Raw genomic sequence first — 18,093 nt, 5'->3', positions numbered from 1 at the left:
ACAGGTCAAAAGCAAACAATCCTGTCCTGATTTACTGACTCCATTAAAGTCTGGTTTTTACATACAACAGTGTCTTAAAGCGAAAGGACACCTGTAACAAAGTCTGCTAAGACCATTCATGAAGTGTGTCTGGAGCAGACTAAGGGAGCTTGGTGTTGCCACGTTTCAAGTCAGGAATTCTTGCTATTAATAGGAGCCTAGGATACTTTAATCATTGCGGAATCCTGGTTTTCTGAATTGGTTTAAAAATGCTGTGGTCGAACTTGGCAGACGCTCTCTTTGCAAATCAAACGATCGTATCTGTTATGATTTTAGCACATGCTGAGAGGATTATAAGTGTTTATATACTCTCTGTGAGCATCAAATTCAGGTCTTGCCTAACATGCGTAACAAGCAGAGTAAAGCAGCAAATCAAATGCCAGAGTCAGATTGGCTCATGGAATTTAAATTGGGACATGGATTTCACTTTAAACCAAAAGGCACACTCAAAGCTAGAAGAAGAAAGAAAGGAAAAAAGAAACAGGAAATAATGTTTTTAATTGGAATGTTTAGTTATTCTCAAATTCAATCAACCTACTTTCAGATGTATTTCAGCAATTTTTTCTATAATATTTTCCTTGCCAAGTGATGAGTTTTTTTATCAATTATTTTGAGGACAAAGATATTTACATAGAGATGATATGATCACATTAATTTATAAAACATTCTCTCATCCCAGCCTCACATTACTAGTTTTTTCATAAATATTATTATTTTTTAGCTTTGCTGAGTCCTTGTAAGTTTGTGACATGATTTCTTCATTTTTTTAAATGTTTATTTTTTTTTAAGAGAGAGAGATAGAGCATGAGTGGGGGAGGGACAGAGAGAGAGAGAGGGAGACACAGGATCCAAAGCAGGCTCCAGGCTCCGAGCTGTCAGCACAGAGCCCGATGTGGGGCTCGAACTCATGAATCGCGAGATCGTGACCTAAGCTGAAGTCGGACGCTCAACCAACTGAGCCACCAAGGCGCCCCTGATTTCCTCATCTGTAAAATGAGGAGAATAACAGCACTTACCTCACAGGATTATTGTTGGATTTGATGACTAAATGCATGTAGCATACACAAGGTGCTTAGAGTAGTTGGTAGCACACAGGAAGCATCCAATGAATGTTAGTTGTTACTCACTTTATTATCGTTCCCTTTTATAGATGAGACCACTGAGGCTCAGGGAGAGTGGTGGCAAAGCTGAATCTAGAACACAGAGCAGGCTTGCTCTTGATTCTTTTCGCCACTCCACACCATGTTCCCCACCCATACATATTTTGTGCATGAAAATAAGAGCACCAATCTGGAAGAGGCAAAAATAGCTATGTAATTTAAATCTAAAAAGCCTGAACAAATTGGTAGGCACAGACCAGCTCCGGGACTCACCCAGTTTAGGCTCCAGGGCAAGTCATGAGTCACTTTTAAAGTCAGCTTCATATAGTGGTTTTGAAAAGGAAAATAAAAGGTTTCTGTAAAGGGCTGACTTAGCTTCAAGAGGATGCCTAAAAACGTCGTGTGAGCTAGCAAAAATTACATTAGCATCGATTCATGCCATGAGCATGAAGGGGGATTTATATTCTCTCTGTAAGAACATTAAAAAGTACTGCAGCCCGTGACAAAATGCCTGCCGTGGCGGTTAAGTGGGAAGTGAATGGCCCCATCGGTGAAGTCAGGATGAGAAAAATCCAGTCTCCCGATAGTATCTAAGGGCCTGTACAGCACACACATATTCGCAAGGCCTACTGATTTAAACCATTTACCCTAACTAATCCATTCTAAAGTGAATTTATTTATCATTTCAGTCCCACATTTCATTGAAGGGGCTTTTAAAACATGGAGAAATTAAAAGATAAAACCACAGGAGCACCTGGCTGGCTCAGTCAGGAAAGCACGCGACTCTTGATCTTGGGGTCATGAGTTCAAGCCCCACGTTGGACACAGAGCTTACTTAAAAAAATAAAATATATTTTAAAAAATTTTTTAATATTCATTTATTTTTGAGAGACAGAGAGAGACAGCATGAGCGGGAGAGGGCAGAGAGAGAGAGGGAGACCCAGAATATGAAGCAGGCTCCAGGCTCTGAGCTGTCAACACAGAGCCCAACACGGGGCTCGAACTCACGAGCCGTGAGATCACAAAGAGAAAAAATGTCCTGTTACGATGGAGAGATGTCAGTGATGACATTAACCAACAGATCAAACTTAGTGGAATACACAGCATCCACTGCAGATCCTTGCCAAAATGCTTAACCTGAATTTGGCCATGAGGAAATAATAACATATCCAGATCATGGCTCATTCTACAAGACAACATAGCCTGGTATCTTCGGTCATGAAGAACAGAAAAAGGTGGGTACAGTTGTTAAGTTAAAAGAGACCTCACAGGGGCGCCTGGGTGGCTCAGTAGGTAAAGCATCCAACTTCGACTTCAGCTCAGGTAGTGATCTCACGGTTCTTGAGTTCAAGCCCTGTGTTGGGCTCTGTGCTGACAGCTCAGAGCCTGGAGCCTGCTTCGGATTCTGTGTCTCCCTCTCTCTCTGCCCTTCCCCCATTGTGCTCGCTCTCTCTCTCTCTCTCTCTCTCAAAAATAAACGTTAAAAAATAATAATAATAAAATAAAATAAATAAAAGAGACATCATAAACAAATGCACTTGTGAATCTCAGCCAGGGGATTTTAAAAAGAGCTATAGGGGACATTTTCCTGAAAATGGGAAAAGCTAAAAACCTAGTGTTCATTAGGGAAAATTATTTAAGACTAATTTCCTTTGTTATGGTAACAGAACTACAGTTATGCAACTTATATACTTCAAGGACAAAAAACCCCAAAATGTGATGCCTGGCTTGTCTGGCAGAATGAGATGCTCTGGAGAGGCCAGTCTACCGCCATTTGCAGAAAACCCACAGGGGTGGGGGGTGGGGGGGTGGATAGGGAGCAGAGAGAAGGTAACATACCTACGGATGCTTTTCAAGTCCCCTTGGGGGACTGAGCAGACTAGTGCCAGTAGATAAATGGCTGGTTTATGAATGTTCTCCATTTCTCTCTTCTCCATCTCCAGGCACACAACAGGGTAGCCTAGCAGAAAATACAATACACAGGGCGATGAGGGTTCCTGCGCCAACCCGACCACTGCCCTTGCAGCGTGACCTTGAATAATTCACCTGCCTTCTCTGATGCTCACTTGCCTTACCTAGAAAAACAGGACGGCTGGGCTAAAGCAGCTCTCAGAGGCCTTCCAGGTCTGAAGTCTAAGACACAAACGGGCAGTTCAGTCTTAAAGATAGTGCAATACCAATATGAAATGTCTATTCCTAGTTTTGTTTTGAAAAAACAGAAAGTTTTGGGGCGCCTGGGTGGCTCAGTCGGTTGGGCGTCCGACTTCGGCTCAGGTCATGATCTCACAGTCTGTGAGTTCGAGCCCCGTATCGGGCTCTCCGCTGACAGCTCAGAGCCGGGAGCCCACATCAGATTCTGTGTCTCCCTCTCTCTCTGCCCCTCCCCTGCTCCTGCTCTGTCTCTCTCTGTCTCAAAAATAAACAAAAACATTAAAAAAAATTAAAAGAAAACAGAGTTTTATTTTTTCTGATTATAAAATTGATACATACTGAAAAAAAAAGTAGAAAGTGTTTAAAAAACACACACACTAATATTGAATCACCTAGAGTTCGAACTATTGTTAGCATCTTTGTATTTGTTTAATGTTTCTCCAGACTTTCAGGTACCTGCACACACACTCACATACCTTTTTTTTAAAACGTGACATCCCTTGTAACATGCTGTTTGTACTTTTTGTTGTAGTTAACAATACTATATTCCCTATTACATTCCATATGATTTTATATTCCATAGTAATAAACATAAGAGAACATTATTATTGTAATTGCCGAACGGTACATGAGGAGCCAGCAGTGGTTTATTTTCTCAACTGGGAAACATTTAGCAGGTTTCTAATTTTTTGTTCTTCTAGACAATGCTGTAGTAAGTCTCCCGTGCTCATCCTCATTATGCATATGATGTAAAGTCTATATATAAATCAAGATTTAACCACACAACTCATTCCCCTTTTATGCAGAAGGTTGAAAAGTATCTTTTCAAGTGTCAAACAAATCCTCTCCGTAACTGGAGTCTACGGATGACGCTGCTAGTCCTGAGGTCGCAGGGCCCCAAGGAGACCCAGTCCTTGGGAGGCTCTGGAAACATTTCGTCTCTTCAAGGAGGCCACCCGGAAGCCTGAGGCTCTGCTTTTGAACACTCAGGATCTTTTCGCGAAGTGTTTTTCAGGCTGAGGTCTGGGCGGCTCCCTGGGGCCCACGGGGCCGACTGACTGCACCGCACGGTTCCGGACTCCAAGTCCAGCCCAGCCCAGCCCCGCTTCGAAAGACGCGTGCGCAGGTCCTGTTGACGTTTCGTGCCTCTGAAAACAACACGGTCACCAAACACACTCCCACCTGCCCGGGTTGAATACAATCCAACTTAGACAAATGAAAAGTATTGCCTCCTGCATTGAAAACAGCACTCTTTTGGGGCGCCTGGGTGGCGCAGTCGGTTAAGCGTCCGACTTCAGCCAGGTCACGATCTCGCAGTCCGTGAGTTCGAGCCCCGCGTCGGGCTCTGGGCTGATGGCTCGGAGCCTGGAGCCTGTTTCCGATTCTGTGTCTCCCTCTCTCTCTGCCCCTCCCCCGTTCATGCTCTCTGTCTGTCCCAAAAATAAATAAAAAACATTAAAAAAAAATTAAAAAAAAAAAAAAAAAAAAAAAAAAAAGAAAACAGCACTCTTTTTGCACATTCAAGTATTCACTTCAACACTCCCAAGTAATTAACATTCCAAAATAATTTTTATTTTTAAAAATTTCTGGTGATCAGAAAACAGTATAAAACGTATGCCTTGTCACTGACATTTCTATCTACTTTTCTGACTTAAAATTATAACACTGATCTAAATACGCTTTGCAAATGTTGGAGGAAACATTTGATTTCTTTTTGTAATTATTGTTGTTTCCATGTGTGAGCAATCTCACAAACATGTACCTATGCCCATGGCTAAAATGTAACTGATATGGGATATATTCTGTATCAGATGTATAGGAGAGGGGAGGCATTCTATACTGATGATTACTCAACCATATTCCTGGAGATTCACATAACTTTTTCTTGAAAGGAAAAATTTTTTTCCAGTCTCCGGAGAGGCTGGATTAAGAAGGTTAATTGACTTGTCCAGGTCACTTGTTCCCAGTCCAGGGTTTTCTTTTCCTCTTGGACCCTCTTGGTCAGAAACCCAATAATTAATTTGGATCAAAGATGTGCATTTTACATTCTCCAACACCAGGCAGATCCTAGATCATTTTAGTCATCAATGAATTCAAAGTAATCTAAATGATTACATCAATGAATTCAAAGTAATCTACAAGAAATAACTTAATGAAATTAAAACATATTTAAAATACTGTATAGATGACCTTATCTACTCCTTTAGCATCATGATGCAAGAGGTCAGGTTTAAAGGTGGGTGTAATAAGAGCCAAAAACATATTTGGGAGACAATCTATAGACAAGTTGTAAAATCTGAGAAGTATTTAAGATGTCCAGACAGCCGTTGAGTGGCGGTTTCCAGGCTTGGGCCAGAGCGGGAAGTGGCCACTGAAAACTGATGGGTCATTACTGTGATCGAGAGAAAGCAGGTGCATAGAAAGGGCAGCAGCAAATGGCCCTGGTGCATCCTTAAAGCAAATACCCACATTAAAGAAGGGAAAAGTGGCGTGAAAACTATCTTTATGGGATGACAACCACCCCTGAACACATGCATGACCCCCAGCCTTTTGTTTCTGAACACATGGAAAGATTTATTCACCAAACTAAACTGCAAGTTATTAGCACATCTTCATGCAAGCTATTTAACCGCGCCTTTTGCTCATAAAGTACATTCACATCAATATGTACCATCTCCCTGACAGATGTGCTGTCGTCGAGTTGGAAAAGTTGCCTTGTAAACCATCAGGGGACTTATTTATAAAATCCAGCAGGAACTGTAGGAAAGAGGAAGATCATTTAATTTCACCGTAACTTCTGCTACTGCAAAGACTTTATCCTGTTAGGTGGATATATGTGTCATATGCAAATACATAAACAAAATACTGGGGGTGGGGGGATGACTTCCCTTCCACCTCCTCCTCAAACAGCTGCCAGTGAGGACTTGTACCTAACGAAACTTGCTGTCTGTAAATGTTGGAAGACTGAAACCTTAGTTGGGTGCAATTTAAAGTGAACAGCCACTGAGCCAGGCAAATTATCAGCCTACCATCAACACCCTGTTGGTGGTGTTGGGAACCAAATTCACATTCCTAATTCAAAAATGTGCCTTTTTAATTAAAGCCAGGATTTCCCAGTCTTCTCACTGGTGGGAACAAGCAATATTAGGCTTCCAGTATATCACACATATCAGCAAGATTCAGCCAGGTTCATTAACCAGAAAGGGAACTGTCATGTGCTCCTTTCTACAAACCACTAATTACCATCTTCGCCCTGATTCTGGACTACGGATCACTTTACTTCCTGCAAAACTTTTCAGTGCACTATTCTAAACACAGCTACCAGTCACTCGCACCAGCTGTGGACCCACAGCAACTTTCCCTGTTCAAATATACAGGATCATATCAGTCAGACCATCCTAAACAAGATAATTACTGTGGCAGAAAATAAAAATCAGATTAAGTGGGATTTTCTGACATAGGAGACCCTTTCAAGCTTTTGTCTGGCAGGGGGACCACGGTGGAGGAAGGGAGGGGGGTGCCCTGCGTCCCAATTTCTCTCTGGAGTTTTAACTCCACTATCTCAACCTTCTTCCATTCTCGCTTCCCGTGTTTGGTTCAGTCCATTTTACTCCTATCCCTTGGTTAGACCCCAGTTCCTAGCATTTTTTAGATTCTTGTTTATCAGTGCTGTGAATTGAGCTGTATCAGTTTGTTTACTTAAGGATTAGCTGTTAGGGGCAGGGAAGAAATATTAGTTTAACTGGAGTTAAGGAACCTGCAGCCACAAGACAAATAAATCAGAGAAAGACAGAGAAACTGGAAAATGGGGGATCATTTCACTGTGAGTCAGTCCTGGTGGGGTTTTTTCCCCCCGGTGACTATAAGGACAGGCAAAGAGATCTTAACCGATCAGATCTTAACACATTCCAACCAACAGATTTGGGTTTTTTAAATTATTAATTTGATCAACTGCTAAGAAGGTAGCAAGAGAACAAGTGGATAGAAGAATAAAATGGGGGATCATTTTTTTCTCCCGCCCCCCCTTACAGCACTGACATTAGAACAGCTCTATGTACACCATATGCATAGTCACTTACCATGACTAATGGGAATAATGTACTACATTTCATAATACTGATCTCTTTGGCAATTTGAAAAAAACAACAACTCATAACTGGATGGCTACACTTACTATCTAAAACTACAGATCACAATAAACCCTAAATAAAAAAAAATTTACGAAAAAAAAAAAACCTTTCTAGAGACGCGAAGAAATTTTTCAGAATGCTAAGAACCCACCCTCTCTCCTTCCCTGTTTTGGGTAAACACTTAATCCTCTCGGATATTTTCTGCTGAACCACGTGCAGCGTAAGACTGTGTTCAAAATTTTCAAAATTCCTTGTACAAGTGTATCCTTGTTTTCCCTAAAAATGGACTCAAACTGATGTTAGAAACTGGCGCAGATGTTAGAAATTCCATCCTCCTTCCAGAAAAGGACCAAGTGTGAGTGTGAGGTAATGTCCGTTTTTGGCAAATTCTTATTTCCTCCCCGATCCTGGATGGAACTGTCAACATGCCCATCAAAGTGACTGGACATCACACACAACTTTCCTGCACACTGCTCCCTAAGAGTAACCTGGAGATCCTTCCAAATGCAGAATGTCTATAAAATGACCTGCAAACAGAATAACTACTTATAACATTTTCTGTACTGAATCTGGGGAGCCTTTCCTCTGAAACCAGTCGGCCAGTGTCCTAATGCTATGCAGAAGACGACACAAACTTTAGAAATCGAAGGTGGATTTATACATGTAGGGAACACTAGCTATCAAATGCTAACCCAAAACCTTTTCTATTTTTATAATTGACTTTTAGTCACTGCTTATCTAAATAATCTGGAAATGAAATAAAATAACTCATCTATACTCGGATGTACAAACTAATGTCATGCACTAAACAGTAAGTAATATTTTGCCGCCAGTCAGATTATTTAGGAAAATCACGTACGTGTTCGCCTCACGGAAGAGTGTGTGCTTCTTTGGTTAATTTTCGCCATGATTAGTGACACTGTATAGTTGCATCTTACAACGGACTTCAATATTTCACACAGAATTTACTGACTCTGTTTCCATTGGGAAGAAAGTTTTAAAACTTACAACCTGAACTTTAGCTTCTGTTGTTCATCCAGGTTAGTAAATAACTAGTTGTAAATCAAAAATTAGGTTTGATTTGAAAGCACAAAATTAAAACATAAAATACTTTTGGAAATAAAATGCTGTGAACGCTTAAGGAGATAAGTCCTTGTAAAACACTCACCAGCGCACAGCAATACTCTCTTCTCCTAATATGGAGAATACACATATTTTAGGTCATCAAATTATTCTGACTTTCTGAACTCATCCCAAATCTTAAGTTGTAATTTATATTTTTTATTGCCTAAATGGTTTACCTAATGCTTCTTTACATTTTACGCAACAGTATCTCCACACTGGCCAGCTTAGAGAAGGCAAGTTTAAAACAAAGATCTTACAAGATACTAGTTGTATGTCTAAACATGGCTGATGATCTTTACAGGTGATGCTAATATGGGCCAGGAGTCAGGGGTCAATCTGAGCAGAAAGGTCGGGGGCGATTCTTGACCGGAGCTAAGAATGCAGTAATAAGAAAACTCAATACACCTTACTGGAACAAAAGCACTCTACAGAAATGAACTTTCGTTGCCATCTTCCTGAGTACCGAGACCGGCTATCATAAAACACGTATCAAAATCAGTCTCATTATTCAACATCACACCTCATGCGTTTAGCTACTTACAGAATAAAGCAGTTCTCTTAAGACCAAATATGACACACATGAAGAGGAACAGGCTTTTATTATGATCATGACTATTATTTCATCAAAGTCCTTGACTTTATCCAAAATGCGAGCTGATATAAATGAAAATCACTAAACACAGACATTAAGAAGTGAAAAAAATTCTTGTAATCCTCACACGCTATGCACATGAATAACATTGATCATCTGCATCATTATGAAAGAGTTCAAAGCTTCTCTTTCGAATTACATAATGACCCCACTAAAATACCTAGAATAAACAAAGGTTCTGGAATAAGATGTATTTAATAAGCCATCCACCAGAGAAGAATCTTATCCTGTGAGCTCTAGCTCACCAAATTTTCAGTCAAGATGTGGGCAATCGATTTTGCAGTTGAGGGCAATCTCCCCACTGCGTTTTCTCTTCTCAAAGATGGCTGAGGCAACCGGCACCTCATAACTACATAAAAATGGATGCTCAGATTAAATTATGCAAACGTAGTTTCAAAATAACCTGCTCAAGTTTCAGCGCATTAAAGATGGACCCGTAAAGCATTTGCCATGTTATGCCTGGTTCCAGCGCAATTTCAGTGGGTTCTGAGGGGAGCAAACCTCAGATCATCCTTATTGAGAAAGTTTTGGAAACATAAGCGCACAAACATCCATTCCCAGGGGCATAATCACCACCTTGAACGTGGCCCCCTGAACACTGATCTGTCACCGATGCAAAACAAGGCAGGGCCATTAGGCTCTTCTTGAAGTTCCCATCCTGGACTGTTAGCAGAAGGGGTCACCTTTGAAAAGTTCTTATCTCCTAAAGTAATATATTTCAGAGACAGAACTTTCAAAATGGGGAGAACAGGGTAAATGAGACACCGATCTACAAAGATATTTCTGTGAACATAAAATTCCTCGTTTTTTCCTATTTAAATGATAGGAAAACGCATTTACCAATTTACAATACCACAGCAAACTCAATAAATTTAATGTGTAGCCTAATCTCAAGCCACAAGACATTTTTGGTAAGAAGCACATCAGATGTTTTCCAATTAATAACTGGCCAATTTGTTTGTTTGTTTGTTTTTAGTAAAGAAGCTTTAGTTTTAAACATCTTTTTCTCTGTTGGTTTATATTTATATTAAGAACTAAAGATAAATTTTAAATAATGATGTACTTAAACTGTCCATCATATTTAGTTAAATCTTAGCTGAAATAATTTTGCAGAATAGGAACAAAAATAGTGTAAATCATTTTCATGTTCAAATTGTTAGCATCTTGTTAGTCGTTGAAAGTCAGGTAAAATCGAATTAAAGCAAAAAGTTGTCACGAATGGAACTTTAGTATTCCACCAGTCAGAAAAGGGGAACCATTTTGTTCTGAAATATGATACCAGTGTTTTTTGATGTCAAACTTGAATTTTCACTATTCTTTCTAAAGTCAATCTTTCGAACAATGTTTAAAACGCCATTTACTTCCATTTACGCCCCATCGCTGGGTATTTCTCTTACTGCATTTTCATATGTTTGTGTAACTCGAAGCATCAATACAGCAGCCCTGCACACACCCCGCTCTGTTCCCCCACGGTGCACTTTGCTGTACTGGGAGCCTTTCTCCCGAATCGTCAGTTTCACCCAACCGCTCATCATTCAGACTCCTCTACACTCTTGAAACTGGTTTTGACTTCAGGACAAGCTGAGGGAAGCCTTCAGGAGAATAAAGATCCTTCAAACAAACCAATATTCTAGGCCTTAAACTATCAAAAAGATCTCGAAAGAACTAATAAAAGATCCGCGTTTTACTGTTACGCCCCCAAAAACCGGGCGGAAAAAGACCTTCTCTGAGCTCGGGGGCCACCCCAACCTACTCCCCGGTTGGGAGGGCCGGCTCCTAAGATTCGCAAGATGGTAACATTCATGCAAAACGGTGGCCGTGGCGTGGCTAAGAGCTCTTGGCGAGGGCCTTCTTGAAAAGCGTGAACACTTCTTTCAGGGCAAAGCAAACGTGTTGTTTACAAACCCTCACCATCCTTTCCACCCAGTGCCACCCGCGGACTGCGCCTGGGACACCATGAAGGGCGGCTGCTTGGTGGTGGCATTTTCCTTACACACCCTCACGGGCGCACACACACTCACGCACGGCTCCCCGCACATTCCAGCGGCCTCTTGGGACCAGAGGGATGAAACAGAGTCTCTGGGCCATTTTCCCCCAATGTGAGCTATTCTCGTTCAATATATCCAGTAACCTTCCTGAAGATAAAGGGGATAAGGAAAAACAAACCTATTTCCCCCAAATAACTTGGCTTTCCTATCCCCAACCTCACGCACAGCCAGAATGACACCGACCCTGCGCAGAGAGAGGACACGAAAACTTCACACGCAAGGCGGCCGCGCAGAGTTCAGCCGCGACGGGACAGATGTAGCCACAGCGCACCCCCAGTCCCCGCTCCCCTTTCCCTCCTCTTACTTTTGGATGATCTGCGGTAGGCCGGCTGGGGGCGGCGGCGGCGGCGGCGGCATCCCTCGCGGGCCTGGGGGCGCGGGGGCCGCGGGGGGCGCCGGTGCACCCGGCACGCTGCGGGCATCTCTGTCGGGTTGCTCCGGGCCGCTGGGATCCGCGTCCTGGCTCATGGCTGCGGCCAGCACCATGTGAGGCGAGGCCGGCCCCGGGCTCGAGGCAAGAGAGCGCGCGCAAAGGGCGGCCCCGGGGCACGGGCGCTCACTGGCCGGGGTCCCCGTGCCCAGTCCCCTTGTCCTTCCCGGTGGCGCAGGGAGGAGACGCGAGGGGCGGGGAGGAGGCAGTCCCGGCGGCGCCGCCTCCTCCGCCTCCTCCTCCTCCCGTCGCTCCCGCTAGCCCAGCCGGGCCACGCGGGGGCGGGGGCCAGGGGGCGTCTCCCCGGCCGGCGGAAGCCCCTCGGCCCCCTGGGGGCTGCTCAGCGCCGGGGTGAGCCGGGGAGCTCTGCCCTTGGACCCTGAGCGCGGCCAGGGGAGAGGGAGCGCGGCGCGCGCCAACCGCCACCTTGCGCCCTCACGGTCCCCGGCCCGGCTCTCCGCAGCGCAGCGCAACCGCGTGAGGCGGCGAGACGCACTCCAGCCCGCCGCCGGCCGCCGCGCTCGCGCCTCTGCCCGGAGTTCTGCCGCCTCGGGGTTGTCCCCGGGGACCGCGCGCGCGACCTCGCGCGCTCCTGCCAAGCGGGCCGGACGGAGCGCGCCCCGGGGCGTCCGCGCGCATCGCCAGGGCGAAGTGAGTGGGGCTTGGCACCTTCCGGTGTCTGGAGCCTGGCCAGCGCCACTCTCGTCCGAAGGGCCCGACCCGGCGGGGGAAAAGTCCGGAACCTCCCCCACTTCGGTGGGACGTCTAACCTCCGGTCTTACATGACCAGGCCCGAGGGCTCTCCACATTGGCAGTTCCGGCTGCTGATTTCAGGGGTCTCCGGAAGCAGCCAGTGGGACCGCCGTGGTTTCTCTTCATTTTTCCCGCTACCATCCCGGGAGCGCAAAGACAAAACCATGTATATGTTTTATTCTTGTTATGTATTGGCGAGATCTCGGTAGAAATGTAAAGGATGAAAAGGAGAGAGTTCGCTGACATCGCGCCGCCACCATCACTGCCTGTGTAGTTCCGTTCGCTGTCCCGGCGCCCGTGTGCGCCAGTTCACCTGCACACGCCAGCTCACAGCTGAGGCCGCGGGCATCTGCGCTGAGGAGGCACGCTCAAGGTGCAGCTTAATGTCCTGGCCCGCGAGTTGGAGGTCTGGGGAGGCACCCGGTGCCACAGAAACATCTAGGAGCTGGGCAGAGCTCGTGGAGAGTGGTTATCCAGAAGATCCTTACCGTGCGTTGGGCGCACTAGCTTTCCAAATCCTGACATTGGCCGCCCGGAGGAAGCAAAGAAAAAGCATCCCTTGGGTGCCTTGGAAGCCAAAGCGAAGGCCAGAGTGTCCCGTGGCCTGGAAAGAAGTTTGCTGGGGGTCTCAAAGCCCACGCGTCCTCCTCCCACAGCCACGTGAAGGAACATTCTGGGGATGCGTTCTCTGGAACGTGGCAACTAACGGAATTCCCTGAAAAATGGCTTCTTCTCTCCCCAGACTGTGAGTTTCTGTCCGTTCCCCACCCCCACCCCCACCCCCCCGCAGGCTCAGGAAACTAAGCCTCCCTTGATTTTTGTCATCCAACCTAGATCTTTACCCCTCCCGCTCTCCTACAGATAAAAATGGACCATCCACTCCCTTCCTTCCTTCCTTCCTTCCTTCCTTCCTTCCTTCCTTCCTTCCTTCCTTCCTCCCTCCCTCCCTCCCTCCCTCCCTCCCTCCTTCCCTCCCTCCCTCTTCCTCCCTCCTTCCTCCTACAAATAAAATGATATGTTAATTCCTTGTGTTAATAAAGATCGTCACAACTCAGAAAATGAGTCTCACTAAAAACCCAGGTATTGGTTGTTGCCCCCATTTCACAAATGAAAGGGCGTCAGGGAGATTTGTCCAACCATACATGACTAGTAAGTGGCCATCCCAAAATGAGTCTTCTGAGGCTGAGTGGTTAGCTCATCATCTCTGGTTTCTATCAATAGAGTTCTTGACTATGGTTTCCATAAAACTCTTCCACCTTCCACTGCCTCCCCCGCCCCCACCCAGGGGAGCCCTGGTTGAGGAATTACCTGAAATTAACATTGCAACTCTTCCAGAAACTAAAGTTAAAACTTCCCATATGCTTGCATTAAAATTTCCCTCTGAGAATCCCCAAAAACCTTTGTGAAAAGGGCTTTATAGTGAAAAAGACAAACCTGTGTTTACCAATGGAGTGATTCAACATCTGAGTGTCAGTTACCAAATAATGTAGATTGGGAATGAAGGACCTGGCTTACACAGTCCTGTTAGGCTTAGGGATCATGTATCGTGCAAATTTGGTGCAGGAGGTATCAATCCAGCAGTTATTACAAACATGCTTCCTTGTATCCCAACCTCATAGCCAAATAGAACAACAGATCTCAAACTTCAGGAAGCTGAGTGTCTAGGAGTCACAGTATTGATATACCAATATCCATCCCTATAACACTTCTACTGGCAGAAAAGAGAGAGAGAGAGACCGTATTATATGAATGCAGTTTTCTACACCTCAAAACTAATGCATTAGCATATGCGACAAAATAATAACAATGGGTAAAATCTAAGTATTCATTGGGCTTTTCTTTGCATTTTTTCCTGTAAATTTGAAATTTTCAAAATAGAAAAATTATTAATAATTCACAGGTTGCTTTTCAGAAATCCCATTTATAGCTTAATATTTGCAATTTATGTTTATGTAATAACTGAAATTTAGATGGAAGCAGATACAAATTGAGAGGGAAACACTGCAGCAGAAACCCAAAGCTTGTTCGTGTTCTACCTCAAATCCCCGCAAAATGTTGTACAGGATAATAGCAAACAAGCAGACTAAGCAGTACCAGTGAAGAATGTTTTTTTAACTTGTGTTTTCCCACTTCTTTCCAGGAAGAATGACAGAGATCCCCAGCTGGGGTTGCAGCCATTTAAGAAACTGTAGCACTCTTGCTTTTGTGCCCTCCCCAGCCCCACCCCGCCAGGGAGCGCTTCACCGTTACCAAAGTGAGAAAAAAGGCTGGGTGAGTCACCTTGACAAATGGGGAGCATGACTGGGAGGTGAGGGCTGCTAACATTTCTCTTTGTTCCACTCGCGGAAGCATCCTGTCTGTCCTGCTCTACCAGTAAACTAGGATCAGACAGTGAGACTTCTGCTGTCTATGAATATACTGAACATTTAACAGGAGTCAGCTGCTGAGTGCTTTCATAGATTCTTACTTCATACTCACAATGGCCCATGAGCTAGTTACTGTCATCTGTGTTTTAGAATTGAGAAAACTGAGGCTCAGATGGCTGCAAGAACTTGCCCCAGGTCACCTGGCTTTTAAGAGGCCAAAACAGGACTGCAGTTAGGTGACCTGGTCCCTAACCTCTCTCCACTGCCTCAGTGACAGACATGGAGATGAGATTCCACCTGTCTTCTTTTGCTGTGATGTTGCCTGTGTCTTCCAATGAATGTAAAACGTCACCTGCACTGTGGCTCAACTCTGCCCCTTATATGTATCCAAATCAGTAAAATAATAGGAGGGATCCAAATTGACATCTTACAAGCAAGAAAATTCAGAGAAATTAAGCAACTGGGCAAAGTAGTGGGAAGGCGGCGGGGGAACTAGAACCCAGGTCTCTGTTACTTACTAGGGTCATTCTCAAACTTGCCACAGACTCTGCCGTGCTTCCTAATATTAATAAATATTTGATGGGTTCCAGACACTAGTTCTAGGAGCTTTTTCATGTTTTATTTCATTTAGTATCACCATTTTGTAGACAGAGAAGCTTGATGAACCTGTGTCCAAGGTCACTAGGATGATAACCAGTGGAGCTAAGCTTCAGACCCTGGTCTAGCTCCCTGCAACTTCCCAAAGGGGAACCAGCCCATTCTCAGCGATGATTGTAAACATTCATCTCTGCAGATGAGATCCCTTAATAGGTACTGCTATTCCACATATGTATATTATTACTGTTATTTTTAATAGATTTACTAGATTGTAATGTTTGATAATTTTCACCCAATGCTGGTGAATGCAGAACACAGACATTCTCATACACTAATGGGTGAAAATGTCAGTTGCTGCAACCTCTTTGGAAGTGAGTTGACAGTGTCTATTAAAACTGCACAAAGCAAACTGACTTAGTAGTTACTTTTCCAGGAATTTATACTGTGCATTTACATGTAGCAACAACCAAAGCCCCATGTACAAGGGAATTCATCGTGGCATTGTTCATAATAGCAAAAGCTAGAAACAACCATAGTGCCAAGCAGTGAGGGACTGGGTACATCAAGAGTGGTCCCCACATACAAGGGAATACAAATACAACGTAGACCTTAAAAAGCAGGGGGCAAATCTATACAGACTGCTAGGGAGAAATTTCCAAGATGTGTTACTGAGTAGAAAATATAAGCTCCTCAACAGTATGATTCAATATATGTAAAGTCAAAGATCATAAAACATTTCTAGAAAAATCTACAAGAAATTTATTATTAACAGTAATAACCGCTTGGGGCACCTGGGTGGCTCAGTCGGTTAGGCATCCGACTTTGGCTCAGGTCATGATCTCATTGTTTGTAGGTTTGAGCCCCAAATCGGCCTCTGTGCTGACAGCTCAGAGCCTGAAGCCTGCTTCAGATTCTGTGTCTCCCTCTCTCTCTGCTCCTCCCTCTCTCATGCTCTGTCTCTCAAAAATGAATAAACATTCTAAAATTTAAAAAAAAATAGTAATAACCTCTAGAAATTGGGATGGGGCAAGAACTTTATCCTTTTGTGATTTTTTATATTGTTTGAATATTTGAAATACAATTTTATTGAAGTATATGTATTGTTTGAAACTTTTTTACTATGAACATGTGCTTTTTTAATTAGCTAACTACAAAACTTAATTATTTCTTCAACTAGTAATTCTTAATAATACTTAGCACATTAATAGGATATTTATTTTTAAAGCAAAAATCCATCTGGAAGAATGAAGAAACACATTGGACAAAGTATTGTCCAGAGTAGCCTTTTGATATCCTAACAACCCAGTAGAGATAGTTGAATAATTAACTTATTGTCAGCAGTCATGTTGCTACAGTTAGACAGTTTACTAGTTTGACAATGATGGATAAACATTAATCAACCTATCAATGTGAGTCACAACATAGTAACTGTTATCTGGGGGTTAATGATAACAGTTACTGCTTTTTTTGAATATTACTCTATGCCAAGCTGTCTTAAGTACATACTATTTCTCATTTGATTCCTTACAATCACCAGGTGGTTGTTTTTGTGCCCATTTTACAGATTAAAAAACTGAGGCTCAAAGAAGTTCAGCCACCTGACCAGCTATTAAGTGGTGGTGCTATAGATTGAACCCCAGTCTTCATCACCCCTGGGATCGGACTTTTAACCACTCTGTATGGTGCCATGGTGCATCTTGGTATTATGGGCTTTTGAGACCAGAAGTTTCTCTGCTAAATCCTGGCTGGATATCTCTGATATCTGTCTCCAATCTCTCTCTCTTTCGTCTCCCATCTCTCCACATGACCTGGATTCTCTTTTCCATCCCCCTGAGGTGAGCTTTCTCCATATGCTGACCCTTTTCTCAGAGCTATAGCATGATCTTTTATTTGAACTCCTTGGAATCCCTGGATATGTTTCCAAACAATCATAAAATAAAATCCTGTGCTGGCTTCACTAAGGATTACCTCTCTGAAAACCCAGGAGAGGCAGTGGCTGAAGGATGCTGTTTAAAAATAATATGGTTACTCATGGAACTGGATGCACATTTGAATTTGAAGGAGACAGTCAGGGAACTTTAGCTGAGGAAAAGTGAGGACATGACCCATGAGGTTCTTTTCTGCCTAACAACTCACAGAGAAGGTCCCTCATTGGCTGTGAGGAAGGGCTCAGCCTCCATCTCTCTGATGGTGGATTTGTCATCTAGGCCCCCTTGTCCTCTAATGAGCTACACAGGTGTTGTGTTATAATCAGTACAGCAGGTGGCTGGACGTCAGAAAATCCAGGTTCTGGACCATGAGGTGTATCGATTATTCCTAAATAGAAAAGCAGTCATCCCAAACCAAGAGTGACATCAGCACCTTTGTCTTCCCTGAATGCATCACTGCCCCAAACCCAGGTGGCTTGAGCTCTGTCCTTCTACCACTTGTTCAGTACCTGGCGACAAACCAGTAACTGTGGTTTGAATTCAGAGTCCCAGGGGGCTCAAAGCAGGCGAGGGCAGGGTTAAGTGGGCATGGGTTCCTGGAAGAGAATTTTGAGCTGTGTTTTGAAGGATCCAGAAAATGGCTTTATCTCCTTTGCTATTTCCAAGAGAAAGCAGCAGGATATAAGAAGGGGTGTTATAAAAGAAGTCACAGCTGAATTTGGGGGGGGGGTGGGAGACGATGGTGCTATGAAATGAATGTGGGAGAAATGTTAG

General features: G+C 43.8%; 1 protein-coding gene and 1 long non-coding RNA gene across 4 annotated transcripts in view; one reads left to right on the top strand and one right to left on the bottom strand.

Annotated features, from left to right (window-relative positions):
- The window catches only part of RBM20 (RNA binding motif protein 20), a 190,487-nt gene extending 178,541 nt beyond the window's left edge, over nt 1–11,946 (bottom strand). For all 3 annotated transcript variants that reach the window (XM_058697745.1, XM_058697746.1, XM_058697749.1), the window contains exon 1: nt 11,550–11,946. In XM_058697745.1, the coding sequence (XP_058553728.1) occupies nt 11,550–11,731 (182 nt within the window). In that variant the 5' untranslated portion in view covers nt 11,732–11,946. The remainder of the gene's footprint in view (nt 1–11,549) is intronic.
- Nucleotides 11,947–11,952: 6 nt separating this feature from the next.
- Nucleotides 11,953–17,348, top strand: LOC131493363 (uncharacterized). Its single transcript, XR_009252595.1, has 3 exons — nt 11,953–13,173; nt 14,569–14,699; nt 16,956–17,348. It is a non-coding gene; the product is annotated as an uncharacterized LOC131493363 (long non-coding RNA).
- Nucleotides 17,349–18,093: the final 745 nt, after the last annotated feature.

Source organism: Neofelis nebulosa, chromosome 13 (genome assembly GCF_028018385.1).
Source record: "Neofelis nebulosa isolate mNeoNeb1 chromosome 13, mNeoNeb1.pri, whole genome shotgun sequence".
Lineage (NCBI taxonomy): Eukaryota > Metazoa > Chordata > Mammalia > Carnivora > Felidae > Neofelis > Neofelis nebulosa.
The sequence above is the reverse complement of the archived record's forward strand: the minus strand, read 5'-3'. Positions and strand labels throughout refer to the sequence as shown.